The sequence below is a fragment of the Spermophilus citellus genome (genome assembly GCF_964194105.1).
Source record: "Spermophilus citellus genome assembly, chromosome: 4".
NCBI classification, from domain to species: domain Eukaryota; kingdom Metazoa; phylum Chordata; class Mammalia; order Rodentia; family Sciuridae; genus Spermophilus; species Spermophilus citellus.
Window position 1 is genome coordinate 156,892,489 of NC_138185.1, and position 20,395 is coordinate 156,912,883.

Genomic DNA, 20,395 nt, shown 5'->3' on the forward strand with positions numbered 1-20,395 from the left:
CTTCATCCATGAGGGCCATTAGAAGCTCTGGACCTTTTGTTGGGCCAGGCACATCCCTTCAGATCCTCTGTCTTCATTCACCAAGGTGCAGAATTAAACTACTTGCATGATTAGGGGAAGGAGTTGTAGCAGAGTGTTTTGAAAAGGCTAAGATGTCCTTTATCTTCATTTAATTGTTACTTTCAGTCTTTCAGATATTGGAGTCAAACATGTAGACAGACAGACCACTACCACCATGACATACACTAGGTCATTTGTACCTTTAATCCTCTCTTTGGAAAAGAAAAAATATCTTAGGGCTCAGAGGTATCCAGTCCTAACTATTTATTCCTGACTTTTAATGATGGATGGAAGAATTTTGAAAATTTAATTTTATTGTAAATGAGTATTATTTTTGCCAGAAGGTAAACTTTTTAAGCTAGGACATAGGGAGAATGGGCTCTGGAGTTGAAATAATTCTAAATTTAAATTGATAGTACCTTCTTGGATATGTTTAGCTGGGGGCAGAGAAGAGTTGTCATGAGCCGCAAGTATGTATTTAGAATCAGATTCATTAGTAGTCTTCAGCTGCCTTTGTGTGTTCTGTGGAGTTCAGAAACTGTCTGACTTGAGTCATACGCTGTTGGATACCAAAAGGACCAAAAAGCTCCATCCACCTCATTTTTGAGGTGCAGAAACCAGATGATCTGCTGTTAGTGTCATGACCATAGTCTGGAGCTCTCCCCATACCCTCCACCTCACACAGGGTCCAGACTTAGCAGGACAGGGATGGATTAAGGACTTGGTTGCCAAAATAATGCTAGTGTTTTCTTTCGTCTTCAACTGGTTGGATTTAAGAAGCCTCACTTTTCTGTTCAGTTTGTGACATCATTGTCTTCCAGTTCTTTTCTTTTAAATCTGTGATACTTCTTAGCATGCTTTTTAACATACAAAACTGGGTGGGTTTGGTTGTTTTAGAGGTGAGAGTGGAAAGTCAGCAGGTGCTCAGTCACCCCCTGTTCCTCTAAAAGCCTTCCTACTCGAGGGACGGGTCATGTGTCTGCAGCACGTGGCGCTGACGTGGGCTCTCCGGTAGCTGACTCATGGGACCTGAACTGCCTGCATATTCCATCAGCCCCAGCACAAACTGGCTTGCTTAGCAACTCTAGTCTTGTGCTTCCACAAGGAGCAGTTGAGCAACACCATCAGGCTGGTGCCACCCCCTGGCCTTGGCAGTGAGGAGGCAAGGCTAGCATGCTGGGCAGTAGTTGGTGGGGAGCACCATTGGGAGCTGAGGACATGAGTCTTGCCTGGGGTCCAGGGAGATGGGTGATATGATGACTTTGTGTGTCAGAAGCCGGGGCAGCCTGGCTGTGGGTTGAGCTGACCATAGTAGACAGACCTATAGGCCAGTGCAGTCACAGCAGCGTTGAGGGAGACTGGTGAGGACCCGTCGGAGGGGTCTTTCCAGCATCTGGATCTTGGCTTGGCCTTCACTGCTCGTGTGACCTCAGCCAATTCTGTAACCTTCCTGAACCTCCATTCTTTCCCATCTGTATGATGGATGGGGAGGTGACACGTAACCTGCAGGTTGGTGAAGGTAAAGAGATAATATAGATTAAGCACTTAGCAAATTGACAGAGTTTCAGATGAAGCTGTTATTTTATTATTAAAGAACAAGGTGTATCTCCTTGTAGGTTATTGGTACAATCCTGTAAGGTTTTTATTCTTCCTGTAGAAATTTGAACTCTCATTTTAAGCCTGTGAGTTTCAGCTTGAAGAGAATCACGAAATGCTTTATCATGTTTTTAGGTTCCCTTGTTATTAATCACTTGCACGAGACAGAAAAGCAATAGAAAAGGGCTACCTTGCTAAGAATTTAAATTTTGTTGACTTTTCTGTCACAGAGAAGACAAAGCACTCTATGCTTACGGTCCGTAGAATCTAGGTGAACCTTCTAACTTTGGCCAAATAAAGGATTGTTTTTTCTTTTAATATGCTAGGCTGACATGAATATTGAGTATGAATATTCATGAATATCTATCAGCTAGGCTGATAGATACCAGGCTGAGATGAAAATTGAATAGCTAGAGGTTTCCTGTCTCTGATCAGTTCTAATGCCTTTTATGAAGGGCAATGGTTGTAAATTATTTCCAGTTAATTAAATGAGTTTTTCCTGGAACCCCATGTGTAGGACTGTATCCAAGCCTTTTTAAAATCATGGAACATTAGGGCTAGTAAGTTTTTTGTTGTTTTGTTTTAAACACCTTTGTTTCATGGGCCAGCGATATGTCTTGCCCACCTTCTGCAAAGTGATGCTAAGGCAGAGCAGATGTTGGCCAAGAGGGGTGGGGTGCTTGAGATCTGGTGGGTCCATCAAGCTAACTGAATGTTATTCCTAATCATTTGGCCTATGTAGTCTGTATGCCATTGATATTCCTTGGAGCCATCTTGGAATGCTTTTATTTATTTACTTTTTCAAAGTGCTGTCACATAGTATTTTATCCTGTGGTAAATATTATCAATCCTATTTTAGATGTGAGGAAATCAAGGTAATTATTTGGTCAAGGAATTCTGCTGGTCCCCTTGGGGCATATAGTGTCAGATCCTGCCAGAATGGGCTTACAGATTTATTGCAAGTGATGAGATATAAATACATGAACCATTTAGCTAACTGCGTAAGGTGTAGGAGTATTTAAATATTAGTTGATACAGGAATTTTTTGAGATGGGAGGGATCAGTGTTAATGTCAAGATCTCTTTGGCAGTAGTTCCTTCCTTCTGCCCCTAGACTGAATCCTCTTCCTCATGTGTGTTTAGTGACCTGTCCCACCTGCAATGCTAGGGAGCTGCTCTGGGAAATCCTGAGTACCTAGCAATGGTCCCAAACCTGGGAGTCATTCAGTGAAAGTGTGAATGAGTGGACAGATAGATGAAGTGAGCAGATAGAAACTTCCCAAGCAGAGCACACACCAAGAGCAAAGGTGTGGCTATAGGAGTCAGGCCTGACTAGAAGAGCAGGTTCACAGAATGGAATTTAGAAAAAGAGATTTGGGTATATTAGGGGGGAATCAGCCCAAGAGGAGCCCAGTTACCCTTGAAAGCCTGATGGAGCAGAGGAGGTTTTATTCTGAGGGCCCTGTGAAACCAGAGGCTTTGATGGGGGAAGGATGACACTTTTGAAAGGGTCCTTGGCAGTCATTGTAGACATATTTTGCTTGTTTATTTGGGCAGGGGTGTTGCATTTATTTTCTTGTTTTGTTTTGCTTTATTTTGGGTACTGGGAATTGAACACAGGGGCACTTAACCACTGAGCCATATCCTCAGCACCTCCCCACCCCCTGCTTTTTTTTTCCAAGACAGGGTCTCCTTAAGTTGCTTAGGGCCTTGCTAAGTTGCTGAGGCTGGCTCTGAACTTGCAATCTTCCTGCTTCAGCCTCCCAAGTCATTGGGATTACAGGTGTGCTCTACCATGTCCAGTTTCAAGCGGTGATGCATTTTTGGAGGACAAAGTTTGAGTGAGGGAGACAGATCCTCTACTGATGGAAAGACACAGATGCTCAGGGTATGTCTAGCACAGGGTGGCTCCAGGATTTCTAGCCAGGAATCTAGAAGAACGGCATTCCAGTGATGACAACTGGACGCTTTAGGGGAAAAACATAGGATCAGAGTCATAAGAGCTTTGAAAATTGGAATCAGCTGCTCAGAGAGTATTTAGCTCAGGAGTCTTAGGTGATGGTCCATAACATGGCTATGTCAGAGTTACCCCTGGAACATTTAAAAACAGCAGATGCTTCTCCCCTACTTTCTCCAGAAAGTTTGAAATCAGCATATTGTTGGTGGAGCTGGAGGTCTGTATACTTGACATTCCTCTCCCATGATTCCATGCTACAGAGAGGCTGAATGGTTTGCCTAAAGTCAGACCAGATAGGATGGAGTTAGCGCTAGGGCCCAGGTCTCCTGTGGTGGTGTTGTTATTTGGCCACATGCAGAGGGTAAAGCTCCAGAGGAGGTGTAACACTTGAGGCAGCATTGATTCACATAGGTGCAAAATGATTGCTTCTTCATCAAAGAGGAGGTTACTTGGGACTCAAACTCAAGGGACAGATTGCAATGAAGATGCACGTTAGGAGTCATCTAGCCCTGAAATGCTTTCCCCAGGGGTTGCTGCAAGCCAGGCTCTGGGTTGATCTTCCAGGATCAAAGTACAGAATATGAGAAACAGAATTTTAAAAACCCAGAGAGCTGAAACCATGTGAATAGGCAGATTTTCTGATGGGTAGAGGGTGAAAGAAAGAGCACAAGGCAAAGGACTACTGGTGCTATTTATTTTGGTGAAGTATGGAGACAAATTACTCCCATCATGCTTATCAAGAGGTTTTATCTTTTTTAAAAACAAAATATTATTGATATACAATAAATGATGAATAGTTAAAAAATGAAAGTTTAGAATCCGTGTATTTGCAGTCAACTGATTTTCTTTTTTTTTTGTATATATAAATCTCTTCTTTAATCATTTTAACTTTTTACATCATCTGTTTAGATAATAATATAAAAATCTTTTTTGCTTAGGAAAATACTTTTATCATTGAAATATGAATATAAAGACCTTGTTTTACCCAAAGATGATTTCTTTCTTCTTTTTAAGATCCATGTGTGCTTTTTCTTTGTTGAAGCATCTTTTTCTTATAGAAAATTTTTTTGGTTATACTTTGGAACAATTTCTGAAAACCTTAGAATCTATAAACAAATTATTGTACTTTGATAAGAAATATCAATGAAAATATAGTTAAAATCCTTAGATATTTTGTAGACATAATTATAATTATTAATCATCTTATGAGTTTGAACAGTAACTTTGAGAATTAGAAACTACTTGAAGATTGTATTTTCACTTAAAAGCAAATTTATAGTAAGTACATTTATCTCAAATATCTGTAACTGAAAAGGCAGAGTATCTGATAAATGTAGATATAAAACATAAATTTATGGGTTTTCTGTTGAAGAAAAACAATTAGGCGAATATATATTAACTAATAAATTAGGCATTGCTAATTATTTTATAGATTAACAAATATAGGTTATCTAAATATCTAAAAAATATATATTAAAAATAAGAACATAACTTATAATTGTGTTAACTTTATGTAACCACGTGGTCTTAAAATATTTGGATCCATTTTAATTTATTTTTAACTAGGAGTGCACTCTTCTATGTGACGTCACTTGATGTAACTGAAATAAGATCCTTGAGTATACATATTTATTTTTTATAGTTAGGAATGAGAATAAGGATTTTTTGGTCATCATAGGAATATTGCCAGCTTTGTTCCTGTGGCGAGCAAATGCATCCTCATAATCTCCAAAATTAAAAGTAAAATATAAACAAGCATGTTTGATATCTCTCATCAATAGAACATTATTTAGTAACACAACTATAGAGAAAAGTCAGGTTATTTAACTCAGAACTAACTTAAATTTAGGGCTGCAACATAGAAACCTGTGGAATTAAATTTTGGCTGAAAAAGATATCTTTCATTAGTATTTACAGGTAGGCATTCTTAAAAATACAGGCTCTGAACAGCTCCAGTAGAAATCTGAAACACAGTAGTACAGGTTAGTGGCTGGAAGGCGGGACTAGAAGTCCTGTCTGAGTGACTGTGGAAGAACCAATCTGAAGCCCCCGAAAGTTTGGGAGGTGGGACCAGGAAGCCCACTCTTCCTGCCAGGCACCCCGTGGTCACCATGGTGATGCAAACAACATGGAGTCCGTTGCCCATTGTCAGGGTAAAAGTCGTGAGAACAGAAACCTGGCACCAGAGAGCTCCTGCTCCTCCTGCTACTGCATCTTTCCCTGCACAATGTTACCATTGGGCAAAGGCAAGGGCTTCTATGCTGGCTTTCCTCTGTCATGAACGAGGCCCTCTCAAAATGCTGCAAAGTTGAAGCAGGATGACTATCGGTGGCTGGAATGAAGCTGGGAGAAGGTCCACTTCCTCTTGCCCCTTGACCCAGCGAAGTACAACTTGGCTCCTTTCTCATGCCTGGGAACATAGAGACACATGAGCTATACTCTTCAGTAGGAAGTCATCATGTCTCCATAGGAAAGTAGCCAGTTTCTTTCAGTGGAGCCTGCTGGGGGTGGAGGGTCTGTGCAGTGGTGCTATTGTCACATTGCATCTGGGCATCCTGATGACCTAAAACAGAATGACCTTGATCATGGAACTCATGTTGTCTCCTGGCATCAAACATTCTCTGTTTTGCTTATGTTGTAGTGTGGATTTTTTTGGGAATCAATTCTAAAAATAAAGAGAAATTAGTTTTAATCAAATATTTTATACTTATGCTTAATTTCAGCATTATCACTGATGTGGTTTTTGACCTTGAGTAGACACAAAAAAGGCAGTCCTTCCAGGTTCTCCATATAATGGAGGTTGTGATTGGTGCCCAATTCCAAATTCCAAACTGTTTCCACAGTCTGCAGCAGCCCTTCTGTCCATGAGAACCCAGGCTTTTCAAAGTCTCCCATCAACCTCTCTGCAACCTCTGTTTGAGAATGATCAGAACTCTAGCTGCCCTCCACACATTCCCACAACTTTTGTATTTTTTCAAGTCACTCCATCAAGGTACAGTCATGACTCAGTGTATTGTAAGAACATTTTAAAATTTGTTGTATTTGAAAGGCATGTACAGAACAAACAAAATTTGTCACAACTGGGCAGTGCATTGTAAATGTGATTCTAACAACTGCACTTAACAACTCTAGTCTTCATGTTGTTCTCCTGCATCAATTGAGGATAACTGCAGTGCCAAGCCCTTTCTTCTGCATTTAGGCCATCATCTCTTGGAGTTTGACTGGCATACCAAACTTCTTATATCTAAAGTAAAAACTGCTAATGTCTCTGGCATACAACTGCTCAGGACAAAAATTGTACAGCCATCTTTAACTTTCCTCACTGAATACCCAACACCTCTGCAAACTATCAGGTCCACTTTCAAAATATTCAATCTTTCTAGTTCTGTAGAATTCAATAGCTGATCAAATACTGCACAATTCCTATCCTGAATATTTGCAAGAGCATTTTAATTGGTGCCTATTCTCAAACTTGCCTCACAATAGTTGATTTTTCCATAAAAAATCATAGGATACATTCACACACACACACAAAAAAAATGAATTCATGACAATATCAAAATTGTCCTATGTGAAGAAATGGCATAAAACTTTTTCAAAGAATCTTTGTATTCCCTGTATCATGTACAAAGAGATATGCTAAACAATGGGTTAAAGGCCAATCTTAAAAGTATGCGATTATGATCTACAGGGTAGAAAAAAATGGTCAGTTTAAAAAAACTCAAAAATATAAAGAGGCAAATAAAAAATGCTCATCCATAACAGTAATTGATAATATACAAAGAAACCAGCTCCTCTTAATCTCATAGCCAACAGTTAAAATCTTTGGGGTAGAGTAGGAGAGGAATAACAATGAATAAAAATAGGGACAAAATATTGGAATGGTACAAGTATTGATTATTATGAAGATGTTTGTTTTGCTCTGCACAATGACATTCAAGTGAACTTATCCTTCAAATAGAAACCAAATAAAGGATACTTCAAGTTTTTGGAGCATGTAACATGACTCTTTCCTAACCCATCTCCAATGGGGTGGAAGTCTTAAAACACTGGACAGAGGGCTGGGGTTGTGGCTCAGTGGTAGAGTGCTTGCCTAGCATGCACAAGGCACTGGGTTTGATCCCCAGCACCACATAAAAAACTAAACAAAATAAAGGTATTGTGTCCCTCTACAACTAAAAGTAAAATAAAATAAAAAACCACTGGACAAAAGAGTCAAGGGTTTATATGGAGGGTGTGTTTGTTTGGTTGTAGTGAGTATTGAAGCCAGGGCCTGTGGAATGCTAGGTAAACCCTCTACCACTGGGTCACACTCAAAATAGAAAAAGCTAGAAGGCTGGAGATGTAACTCAGTGGTAGAACACCCTTGGATTCAATCCCCAACACAACAACAAAATAAATAAATAAAAATGAGAACATAAAATGGTGGATAGAAGTGTAAAGAATAGTATATTTATGAGATTGAAGTTGTTAGTAGTAACATGAAAATAAAATATTGTAACTTTAATTTTATTTCCAGTAAGAAAAATAGCTACAGAATTGGCACAAAAGGAAATGAGAAGAAAGTCAAAACATGCTACTATCAAAAAGAAAAGATAAAAACCCAAGTCAATGCAGTAGAACAAAGGAGACAGAAGCACACAAATGCACACCCACACATATATATGCATACACACACAGGTGTAAGATATAAAAAACAAAAATAGCAGTAGTAGCTCTACTGCCTCTTTCATCTGCTTCTCTCTCCCTCCAATAGCTTAGTTTTTCAGTATTTTTCAGAAGGGCAGCAGATAAACCCAGTAGCTGTCCCACTGGATGTACCAAAGAGCATCATCCCAGTTCTTCCTCATTTTCATTTTGAGACAGAGTCCTACGAAGTGACCTCAAACTTCAGATCCTCCTGCCTCAGGCTCCTGGAGTCACTAGAATGACAGGCCTTCACCCCCATGCACTGACATTGTTATTTTACAAAATAATGGGATTCTGGGTAACAAGCTCATACATGTATAAAACATGCTTGATTCACACACTCTCCCTGTTTCTGTCCTCTCCTCTCTGGATGATGAATCCACTTTTGATTTTCAATAAAGCAAGTATATACATTGGAGCAAGGAAAGTCTCTTCAATGAATGGTGCTAGGAAAAGTAGGTATGGATGCAGAAGAAAGAAACTAGACCCTGTTACCTGGCAGTGGTTCTAATCTTGGGAGTCATTTAGTGAAGGTGTGAATGAATGGATAGATAGGTAATGGAAGAGCTAGAAGCTTCCCAAGCAGAGCACACACCAAGAGGCAAACAAATCCAAAACATAATGTACAGACTGAAACTTTGAAATTATTAGAGGAAAACATCGGGGAAATGTTTTAGGACATTGGTCTGGGAAATTTTTTTTAACATAATCCCCCAAATTCAGGCAACAAAAGCAAAAATTGACAAATGGTTTTATATCAATTTAGAAATCTTCAGCACAGCAAAGGAAATAATCAACAGAGGGAAGAGATAGGCTACAGAATGAGAGAAAATATGTTCTGTCCACAAAGGGCTAATTTCTAGAATATATAATATACTCAAAGAACTTAACAATAAAACAAACAAACAATTTGATGGGGGAAGGATGACACTTTTGAAAGGGTCCTTGGCAGTCAATGTAGACATATTTTGCTTGTTTAATTTCGCAGGGGTGTTGCATTTATTTCTCAAAAGAAGATATACAAATGGACAACAAGATATTAAAAACATGGTCAATATTACTACTAATCATCAGGGAAATGCGAATCAAAACCAGAATGAAATATCATCTGATCCCAGTTAGAATGGTTATTATTAAAAAAACAAATTCTGGTAAGATTGTAGAGACATAGATAGAGCATTAATCTCCAGGATATTTAAAGAACTCAAAAAAATTAACACCAAAAAAAAAAAAACCACCAAATAACCTAGTCAATAAATGGATCTCTAGCAATTAGAGAAATGCAAATCAAAACAACACTGAGATTCCTTATCATTCCAGTCAGAATGACATCATCAAGAATACAAGCAACAATAAATGTTGGTGAGGATATGGGGAGAACACTCATATATTGCTAGTGGAATTTCAAATTGGTGCAACCCCTCTGGAAAGCACTATGGAGATTTCTAAGAAAACATGGAATGGAACCACTCTTTGGCCCAATTATCCCACTCATAGGTTTATACCCAGAGGGCTTCAAATCATCTACTATAGTAACACAGCCACATCAATGTTTATAGCAGCTCAATTCATAATAGCAAACCAACCTAGGTGCCCTTCAACAGATGGATGGATAAAAAACTGTAGTATATATTTATACAGAATGGGATATTATTCACCTTAAAGAAGAATGCAATTATGGCATTTTCCAGTAAATGGAAGGGACTGGAGAATATTATGCTAAGCAAAATAAGCCAATCTCAAAGAACCAAAGGTTGAATGTTTTCTCTGATATGCAGATGCTAATTCACAATGGGGTGGGAGTGGGGAATAGAGGTATTTTGGTCTAGACAGAGGGAAGTGAAGGGAAGGAAGGGGGTATGGGGGTAAGAATGATAGTTGAATGGAATCAGACCTTATTACCCTATGTGCATGTATGATTACATGACCTGTGTAACTATATCATGTATAACCAGATGAATGAGAAGTTATACTCCATTTATGTATAATGTGTCAAAATGCATTCTGTCACGTATAACTAATTAGAACAACTAAAAAGTATTTTGAAAAAAGATTGTGGAGAAAGGGGAACTGTCATACACTGTTGGTGGGAATGTAAATTAGTACAGGCATTATGGAGGTTCCTCAAAAAAAAAAAAAACCTTAAAAATAGAACTACCATATGATCTAGCAAACTTTATTTTGGGGTATATATATCCAGAGGAAATGAAATCAGTATGTTGAAGAGCACATGTATTAACTTGTGTGTGTATTAAAGCACTATTTATAACCAAGATATGGAATCAACCTCAGTGTCCGTCAGTGAATACATGAATAAGGAAAATCTATATGTACACAGTGTAATGTTGAATATTATTCAACCATAAGAAACAATAACATGAGTATGTCAATATGTAAATCAGTGGAAGTGTAACTGATGTGACTCTGCAATCTGTATACGGGGTAAAAATGGGAGTTCATAACCCACTTGAATCAAAGTGTGAAATATGATATATCAAGAACTATGTAATGTTTTGAACAACCAATTAAAAAAAAAGAAACAATAAAATTTTGTCATTTGTAGCACATGGATGGAACTGGAGGATATTATGCTAAGTGAGATAAGTCAGGCACTAAAAGACAAATGCTTCATGTTCTCACTAATATGTAGAAGTTAAGTTGATCTCAAAAAAGCAGAAAATAGAACAGTGGTTGCCAGAGACTGGGCATTTTTTCATGTGCTTAGTGGTCAGATGTGTATCTTGTTGAAAAAGGGTCTATTCAAATTCTTTTCCCATTTTTAAAATGGGGTGGGGGATGGGGAGGAATGTCAAGAGGATGGTTCACAGGAACAGGAGAAATTATTTCTAATATTCTTTGGGATAAATATGATTGACAACAACTAATTGAATATATTTCAAAATAGCTAGTATAGTAGATTTTGAATATTCCCATATAAAGAAATACCTGAGGTGACGGTTATGCCAGTTACTTTGATTTGACCTTACACATTATATACATGAATTGAAATGTCACATAGGACCCCATAAATTTATGCAATTATTGTTTGTCAATAAAAAATATATTAATAAAAATATAACACAAGCAATTAAACATAATATTACCATGTGACCAAAAAGAAAATTTAGAACATTTTAATCTCCTTTAAAAGGAATGACATTAACAGTTAATCCCCACTGCCCTTTGTCCTTCTGGCCCAAAGCCACCGCTAATCTACTTTCTTTCTTTCACTATAGTTTTTTTTTTTTTGTCTTATCAGAGCATTTCATACAAATGGAATCATATAATGTGTGGACTTTTGTGACTTTTTTTATTTGGTAAAGTGTTTTCAAGATTCATCCATGTTATTGCATATATCAGTACTTTATTTGTATCGATGAATATTTCATCGTATAGATACATCATAATTTAATTTTTAAATTGATAGACATTTAGGTTGTTTCCATTTTTTGACTATTATGAATAATGCTGCAGTGAACATTTTTGTATAAGTTTTTGTATGAACATATATTTTCAGTTTTTTGGGTAAATTTGGAGTGGAATTGCTGGGTGATACATGCTAACTCTATGCTTAATGTTTTGATATGCTGCCAAACTATTGTTCAAGGTGGCTGATCATTTATATTCCCAACAACAATGTACAGGGTTCAAATGTCCACATCCTTGCTAACACACAGTGCTGTCTTTTTTATTATAGTCATCCTCCTGGGTGTGAAGTATGATCTCATTAGCATTCTCTTATGCTAAAGATGCTGAGCATTTTCTCATGTGTTTAGTGGTCAGATGTGTATCTTGTTGAAAAAGGGTCTATTCAAATCCTTTGCCTATTTTTAAAATGGGGCTGTCTTTATATATTGAGTTGTAAGAATTCTTTACATATTCTGAAACAAGTCCTTATCAGATGTGTGATTTACAAATGTTTTCTCCAATCCTATGGATTGTCTTTTCACTTTGTTGATAATTTCATTTGTAGCACAAATGTTTTCAATTTTTAAAATTATTTTTTTAGTTGTAGATGGAAACGATACCTTTATTTTATTTTATTTATTTTTATATGGTGCTGAGGATCAATCCCAGTGCCTTACACATGCTAGGCAAGGGCTCTACCACTGAGCTACAACCCCAGCCCAAATGTTTTAATTTTGATATAGTTTAATTTATCATTTTTTGGGTGTTGTCTAAAATGTCATTGTCTAGTCCAAGGTCAGAAAAGTTTACTCCTATTTTCTCCTAAGAGTGTTTTAGCTATTACATCTAAGTCTTGATTGATTTTGAGTTAATATTTAAACATCTTCTGAGTAGGAGTACAATTTCATTTTTTGCATGTGGATATCCATTTGTTAAAAAGCATGTGTAAGAATTAAAAGAGGTGAGGATGCATGTAGCTTAGTGGTAGAGTACTCTCCAAGCATGTGCAAGGCCTTGGGTTTAAGCTCCTATACCACAAAATAGAGAAAGACAGAGAATGTGTGTGTACCTAGGATACTGGTTGTATGTGCTTGGGCTGTTGTGGGGAACTGAGGCTGGAAGGTCGGAAGGGGCATGGTATCTAGGACTATGTTGTATGCTAAGGAGTTTATACTATATAGTGGAAATAAATGGAAACAGTGATGGATTCTAAATGAGGGAATCCACATGGTCAGGTTTTAATTTTTGAAACATCACACTGGCAGCAGTAATCTAGATGAGCATGGCAATAGGAATGGAGAGGGAGGGGTGGATTTAGGAAGGATTTTGAAAGTAGACTTGATGGTGAGGAGCCCGAGCTTCCAGTGTGGGCTTTTGGTTAAGTGGTGGGGTTGGCAATGGAAGAAGGCATGTTGAAATGGAGTTTTTCAGAGAAGGCATAAATATAGGTGTGGAGGAGAGGTCTAAGTTGAGACTTACAAAATAACTCTGTCACAGCCCCTTGTCTTTAGGCTGCATGCTCTTGGAACTTCTACTATGTTTCTTCGTCCCACTTCTACCCCAAAGATAAAAAAACAAAACAAAACAAAAAACAACAACAACAACAAAAAACACCTCAGGTAGATGTTGCAATCATGGGTTCAAATCTTCCAATGGAAAGAAAAAGAGGCTTGAAGAGCAGCAAGATTTAAAGGCAGAGAGAGGTCCGTGGAAGAGCCTGAGAGAAAGAGAAGAGCAAGAGGAGGACCAGGAAAGAGTGGTGTCTTGGAAGCAAGGAACCTGGGAGAGTCAGGAAGGAGGGAACTACCAAGAGGATCAGATACTGTGGAGGGATCAGCCGTGATGAAGATGGACCCAGCTTTGGATTCTACAATAGGCTGTGATCTGAGCACCAGAGTTGCTTCAGTGCTGGAGGGAGGCAGAGAGGCAGACTGCAGAGGGTGGCATGCAGGAAGGATGTGTAATTATTGATAAATGTTTTATTTATTCTCTTTTTCTGACAATATGGACCTATTATGGGTGCAAGCAATAGAAAACCCTACTCAAACTAGCCAAAACAAAGAAAGAGGAATGTATGGGCTCAGTTAACTGAGAGTCCAGAAGAATCCAGCATGGCCTGATCTATGGATTGAGTGACATCATCAAGACCTGGTCCACTCTGTCTCCCAACTCTTTCCTTCCTTTTGACTTCATTCTCTAAGTAAATGTGGTGACAATAAGGGTGCCATACACTCCCAAGTTTATGACCTTCCAGACTGAAGTTTAGCAGAACTGAGATATTGTGTCTTCTTTGTACATCCAGGATTCCTAATTGGATCTACTTGGATTTTGTGCCCAAACCTGAACCAGGCATTACTGAAGGGAGGGAAATAGAATTCCAATAACTAGATAAAGAGAAGGTGCTAGCTCCAGGCCAGTCATCCTAGATGGAGGGACTCAGTGCCCTGATTGACAGGGCCTGGGTTGCATATCTACTCTGGAGCTTAGGCAGAATTCCTACTAAACCATTTTGATTACATGCGAGGGAGGGATAGTTCTCAAATAAAGTGTAAGTGCTCTTTGCAGAAGCTGGAATGGCTGTGCTAGCTAGAGAGTGTTCATTAGAACTGTGGAGGACAGCACTAGGGTCAGTGAGTTTCTTAGCATTTCTGCTCATAGACAAAGAACTTTTGATGGAATAGAGGAATGAAATAGGCCAGCTGTCAGTTGGCTGTCACTGGGGCATCCAAGCAACCACCATCAATAAATGACAACAGCACATCAGCACTGTATAGATGGAGCACATAAGCTCTAAAGCCACATCTTTCTCTGTGACAGAATAAGGAAGAAACACATTTTTACATTAAAACCCAGTACATTCTTATTCGTGTATAGCAAACTGCAAGTAAGAGTTTCAGGGAATGGTGTTCTTTTCCTTATGTCTGAGGTATATTTTTATCTTTCATTCTTTTTCATCTTAAAAATCTCTGTTGTGTACAACCGACTGTTTTTTTTTAAATGCCCCTCTGATGAGTCACCTGCATTCTAAGGTCCTATATCTTATCTCATCTGTCCCAGATGGACAAGGTTTGACGACAGTATTTGAATCTGGCTTGGCCATCCCAATGGTGAGGAAGTAGACCTCTTCTCTGTGGGAGAGCGCCTCATTCTGAGTTGTGGAATCTCCTACTGGCTGTCAGAGTAGCTCCTGACCCATCCGGGCCCTTGGGGAAGTTTTGTAGGGAGTTTACAGGTTAGCCAGAGGCAGCCCAGCAGTCTGTCTGTCTGCAGGCTGGCAGCAGCTGCCCCAGTGCCAACGGTAGTTTATGTTGCGAGGTCGAGTGTATGTGTGTTCGGTGCCAGGCCTTTATATTGAAGATGAGGGAGTGACTTTTAAAAATAACATGGTTTTGACTTGAAGCAAGTCAAGGCAGAGTAGAGACAATTAGAGACTGACATCCTGTTTAGTCATCTCTCCAGAGAGCTCTATTTTCAGAACTGTTCTGTGAAGGTTCACAAGTGGTGTCAAGATAGTTAAGGGCATGTTGTAAGTTAGCATTAGTCATGATGCAAGTAGTCTATTTGAACACACAGGTATTTTGTAGTGTGGTAACCTCCCTGGGAACAGATTTCATGCAAAGAAAGTTAGATTGGTAAGCACAGACTTATAGTACAGAGGTGAATCTTTCCAAGCCCGTACAAAACAGTCATCTTTTACTTTAAGAAGTATATAATTGGGGTGTGGTATTAGAATCAAAAAATATGTGGTGGTGACCTAGAGTCAAGAAAATGCCTTGGGGATGTCTGTGTTTGCCTGTGGGTACAATAAAAACTGTAATCTGTACTGTTAAGATTCTTCAGGATTATGTGATAGATGTCAAGTCAGAAATGCTGAATGGAATGAAAGAGCTTTCTACTGACAAGTATAATTAACTGATTTAGAACTAATATTAATAAAAAAGAAATGCTGAATAATGGCACCACAGACACTCAGAGAACAGGGAGTCCAGGGGTGGTGAAGGATCTCATCCAGCTGTGGCCGAGTCACCCTGGAGGCCATGGGCTGGTCTGGTACAGGCGCTTTCTACTATACCATGTGATTTACAGCTTATTTAAATTTACTGACATGCCCCAAATGACCACCCATGTCCACACTCAGCTTCTTTTGACCATTTTCTTTCAGATGGAAGGTCAAAGTTAGAAATGGAGCTGTGGGTTGAATCTAAGATTTATGTTAGGGTAAAGGTATGTATTTGATCCCACAAGCAACTCACACTGTATGGCTTTGAAGTGTTTGTGGATAGTGACGTTAGCATCCAGTGGGAAGGGGGCAGAGCCTGCTGGCCTGGGTACATGGGAATCAGAGCAGATCATGCTGGGTAATGGGAGTACGCATAGAGGATGGGACCAGGGGAGGTTTCAGGCTGTCTGGATTACAGAACCCATGGCTTGAAATCTCAGCTAACTTATAACTTCAAGGGATGTTGAGACTCCCATGAACCAGTCAAGAACAGCAAATGAAAAGCTCCTGAACCTCCTTCCCTTGTGCTTCCTTAAGATTGACTAGAATTTGATGGAAATAGACTCTTTAAATTTTTTTACTCTGTAAAACTAAAGATTTGCAGTTAACTTGACACATTTGTTCCTTACCTTGTATGTTGTCATTATTTCTCTATTTCATATATTTGCCACCTTGTTTAATAAAATGCTGCTCTTACTAGAGGTGAGCATGGAATATAAATGTCTTGAAAGGATTTCCAAGGAGGTTAAGTGCTTCTCTATATCACAAAGAGCCACACATGGAAGATAATAAAATTCAGAAGGAAGGAAGCTCTGAGAAAACATAGGTTTTGTTTTAGATTTGCTCTTCAACCTTTATAACTTGAGTTTTTACTGGTTCCCTTGTTCTTGGACTATTTAATGAAAGATTTAGATTTGATTTATGGTTATAATATATACATTTAGACATTTCTTAAAGAATTATTTAAGGCTTACAAAAATCACCTTAACATTAAAATATAACTCATGGGATTTTTTTCTCTCTTTCCAGGTGGATCTGGAGCCCGAGGGGAAAGTATTTGTGGTAATAACCCTCACAGGAAGTTTCACTGAAGGTAAGAATACGTTTTGGGTGGTTTCTGGTATCTGTGTAATTTTAGTTCGTACTGAATAGGAATTTTTATCATGGAAATTATTAAAGGGACATTTTATAAAATATACTTTAAAAAACATCAGCATCTTAAGTTGGGCTGCTGGACTTTGTTGTCCAACACTCTGTTGGTTTGAATTTCTGGATTAAGGTATTTGCTAAATATGGCAATCTTGTGTTTTGTTCACTAAGTTTATGTTTTTATTCCTCATCATCTTAGCTAAGTATTGTTTTACTGCCTCTTTTGATTCATGCCTATTCAAATCTAATTTGAATTTTTTGGCTTTGTGTCAACCTTTTAGTTTGTCTGTGAATGTGTATGAAAGAAATGTAAACATGTTCTTATTAGTGCATTATAGGTACACATAATAGTAGGTCCATTTCGACATAATCATACATGTATGGAATATAATTTTCTCCATTTCATTCTCCAATGCTTCTTTTTTCTCTCTCCCCTTCTCCCTCTCCCTGTTCTCCTTCCTCTACTCTACTGGTCTTCCTTCTTTTTATTATTATTATTTTTTAAAATTGGTGATTTATAGATATGCATAAAGATGGAACTCACTGAGCTATGTTGGTATATGTACGTAGCATAATCTGGTCAATTTCATACCAAAGTTCCTCACTTTCTCTTTCCCTCCTCCTTCCCCAGAATGCTTCCTCTTCTTCACATCTCCCCTCTATTTCACAAGTTCTCTCCCCACCTTCCCCCGCTTACTTTGCACCTGCTTCATGTGAGACAAAACAATCCAATCCTTGATTTGTTTAGTCTGGTTTATTTTACTTAATATTATGTTCTCAAGTTTCATCCATTTACCAGCAGATGCCATAATTTTGTTCTTCTTTATGGCTAAGTAAAACTCCATTGTGTATATACCATATTTTCTTTATCTATTCTTCTGTTGACAGGCACCTGGGCTGGTTCCACAGTTTGGCTTTTGTGAATTGAGCTGTTATAAATATTGATGTACCTGTATCACTATAGTATACTGATTTTAGTTATTTTGCATAGATACCAAACACTGTAATAGCTGGGTCATATAGTAGTTCTATTCCTAGCCTTCTGGACAATTTTCATACTATTTTTCAAAGTGGTTTCAAAGTGGTTGTACTTATTTGTACTCCTACCAACAATATATGAGTGTACTTTTTCCTTACATCCTTACCAGCATTTATTATATTTGCATTCTTGATGATTGCCATTCTAACTGCAGAGAAATGAAATATCAATGTAGATTTGATTTGCATTTCCCTGATTGCTAGGAATGTTGAACTTTTTTGTATATATTGGTTGGCTATTTGCATTTCTTCTTTTGAAAAATGTATATTTACTTCTTTTGCCTATTTATTGATTGGTGTGTGTGTGTGTGGGGGGGGTGTTTGGCATTAAAGTTTTTGAGTTCTTTTTATATTCTGGATATTAATCCCCCATCAATTTTGTAGCTGGAAAGATTTTCTCCCTTACTGTGGGCTCTTTCTTCATGTTCTTAATTGTTTCCATTGCTGTGTGAGAGCTTTTAATTTAATGCTTTTCCACTTATCGATTCTTGGTTTTGTTTCTTGGGCTTTAGGGTTCTAGTTAAGGAAGTCAGTGCCTCTGTCAGTATGCTGGAGTGTTGATCCTGTTTTTTTGTGTGAGATAGATATGTGTGTGTGTGTGTGTGTGTGTGTGTGTGTGTGTATATATATATATATAAAGATTTTATATATATATATATATAAAGATTTTATATATATATAAAGATTTTATATATATATATGTGTGTGTGTGTGTGTGTGTGTGTGTGTGTGTGTGTATATATATATATATATATAATCTTCATTTATTTATTTTTATGTTGCTCAGGATCGAACCCAGTGCCTCACACATGCAAGGCAAGCGCTCTACTGCTTAGCTATAACCCCTTGCTCCTGTTTTCTTCTAGCAGTTGCCAAATTTCTGGTCTAATTCCTATATTTTTGATCCACTTTGATTTGACTTTTGTGCAGAATGAAAGATAGGGATCCAGTTTCATGGTTCTGCTTATGGACATCCAGTTTTCCAAGCACCATTGTTAAAAATCTCCAATATGTATTTTTGGCATCTTCGTTGAGTATCAAGTTAACAGAAACTATTTGAGTTGTCTCTGTTCTTTTATTCTATTCCATTGGCCTTCTTGTCTGTTTTGATGACAATACCATGCTGATATTGTTACTACAGCTCTGCAGTATAATTTGAGATCATGTTTCGTGATGCCTCCAATGTTGCTCTTCTCGCTCAGCATATAATCTTATTTTATTCTTATCCTCTAAGGAATTCCATACCTCATTCCCTGCTGCTAAATGTTACTTCCCTTTCTCACCACTAAAAGCAGTTTTTTAAAATGAGATAAATTTGTCTGTCATGAAATGAAAAATCAGAAGCGAATAATTTGAATTTTGACAAATGTTCACAAGTGGGTACTAGCTCCTCAATTCAAGATACAGAACGTTTCTGTTACTAAGAGTTCCCTATACCCTTTATCAGTCACTCTTGCTGCCCAAAGCAATAAGTATAATTCTTTCTTTTTTCTTGGTACTGGGAATTGAACCCAGAGGTTCTGAGCTACATCCCTATTCCTTTTTGTTTTGAGACAGAGTCTCCCTAAGCAGGTGTGTGCTGCTGCACCTAGAAAGTATAATGCTTTCTTGTACCACAAATTAATTTGACCTATTCTAGAAGTTCATACAAATGAAATTATAACACATGCTCCATTTTATGTCTGGTTTCTTTCACTCATCATCATTTCTTTGTGATTTATTCATATCATTGTGCATATCAATATTTTAAAAAATTCTATAAAATTTCATTTTATAAATTAGCATCCATTTATTTTCTTTCTCCTTTTGTTAAACTTTTGGGATTTACCCTTTTGTTGTCTGTGACAAATTATGCTTCTGTATATACTTTGTATACATTATATGTGTACATTTTTGTGAACGTACACTTTCATTTCTCAAAGGTACATAACTAGGAGTGAAATTGCTAGGTATTAGAACAGGTATATATTGAACTTTATATGAAACTCACAAATGGATTTTGGAAGTAATTGTATTATTATACTCTTTGTAGCATTGTGTGAGAGTTCTAGGTGCTCCATATCCTCACCAAAACTTGATGTGATCATTCTTTTTAGTTTTAGACATTCTAGTATGCATAAAATGGTATTATGGGTTTTAATTTGCATTTCATTTGCAAATTACAGTGGACACTTTCTCATGTGCTTTTTGGTCATTTGTATATTTTTATAAGTGCTAATTCTTTTTGTTGTATTTTTTAAAAGTTGAATTTGACATTTTATTATTGATTTGTGGGGGTTCTTTAAGTGTTCTGGATATGAGTCTTTTGTGAGAAACCTGTCTGATGAGTATGTGGCTTGGTTTTTAATTTTCTTAATGGGGTGTTTGAGGAGAAGTTTTAAATTTTCATGAATTTCCATGAAGTTCAATTTAATCTCTTTCATCATTTGTAAATTTTGAGTCCTCTCTATGAAGTATATCATAGGGTCACAGAGATATTCACCTTATAGTTTTTTTTAT

The 20,395-nt window shown here is 37.6% G+C and overlaps 1 protein-coding gene across 1 annotated transcript in view; it reads left to right on the forward strand.

Moving 5' to 3' along the window:
- Positions 1 to 20,395, forward strand: part of PRKCH (protein kinase C eta) — a 226,141-nt gene that overhangs the window by 52,609 nt on the left and 153,137 nt on the right. Inside the window, exon 2 of the mRNA XM_081292216.1 lies at positions 16,739 to 16,802. Within this exon, the coding sequence (XP_081148342.1) occupies positions 16,739 to 16,802 (64 nt within the window). The remainder of the gene's footprint in view (positions 1 to 16,738; positions 16,803 to 20,395) is intronic.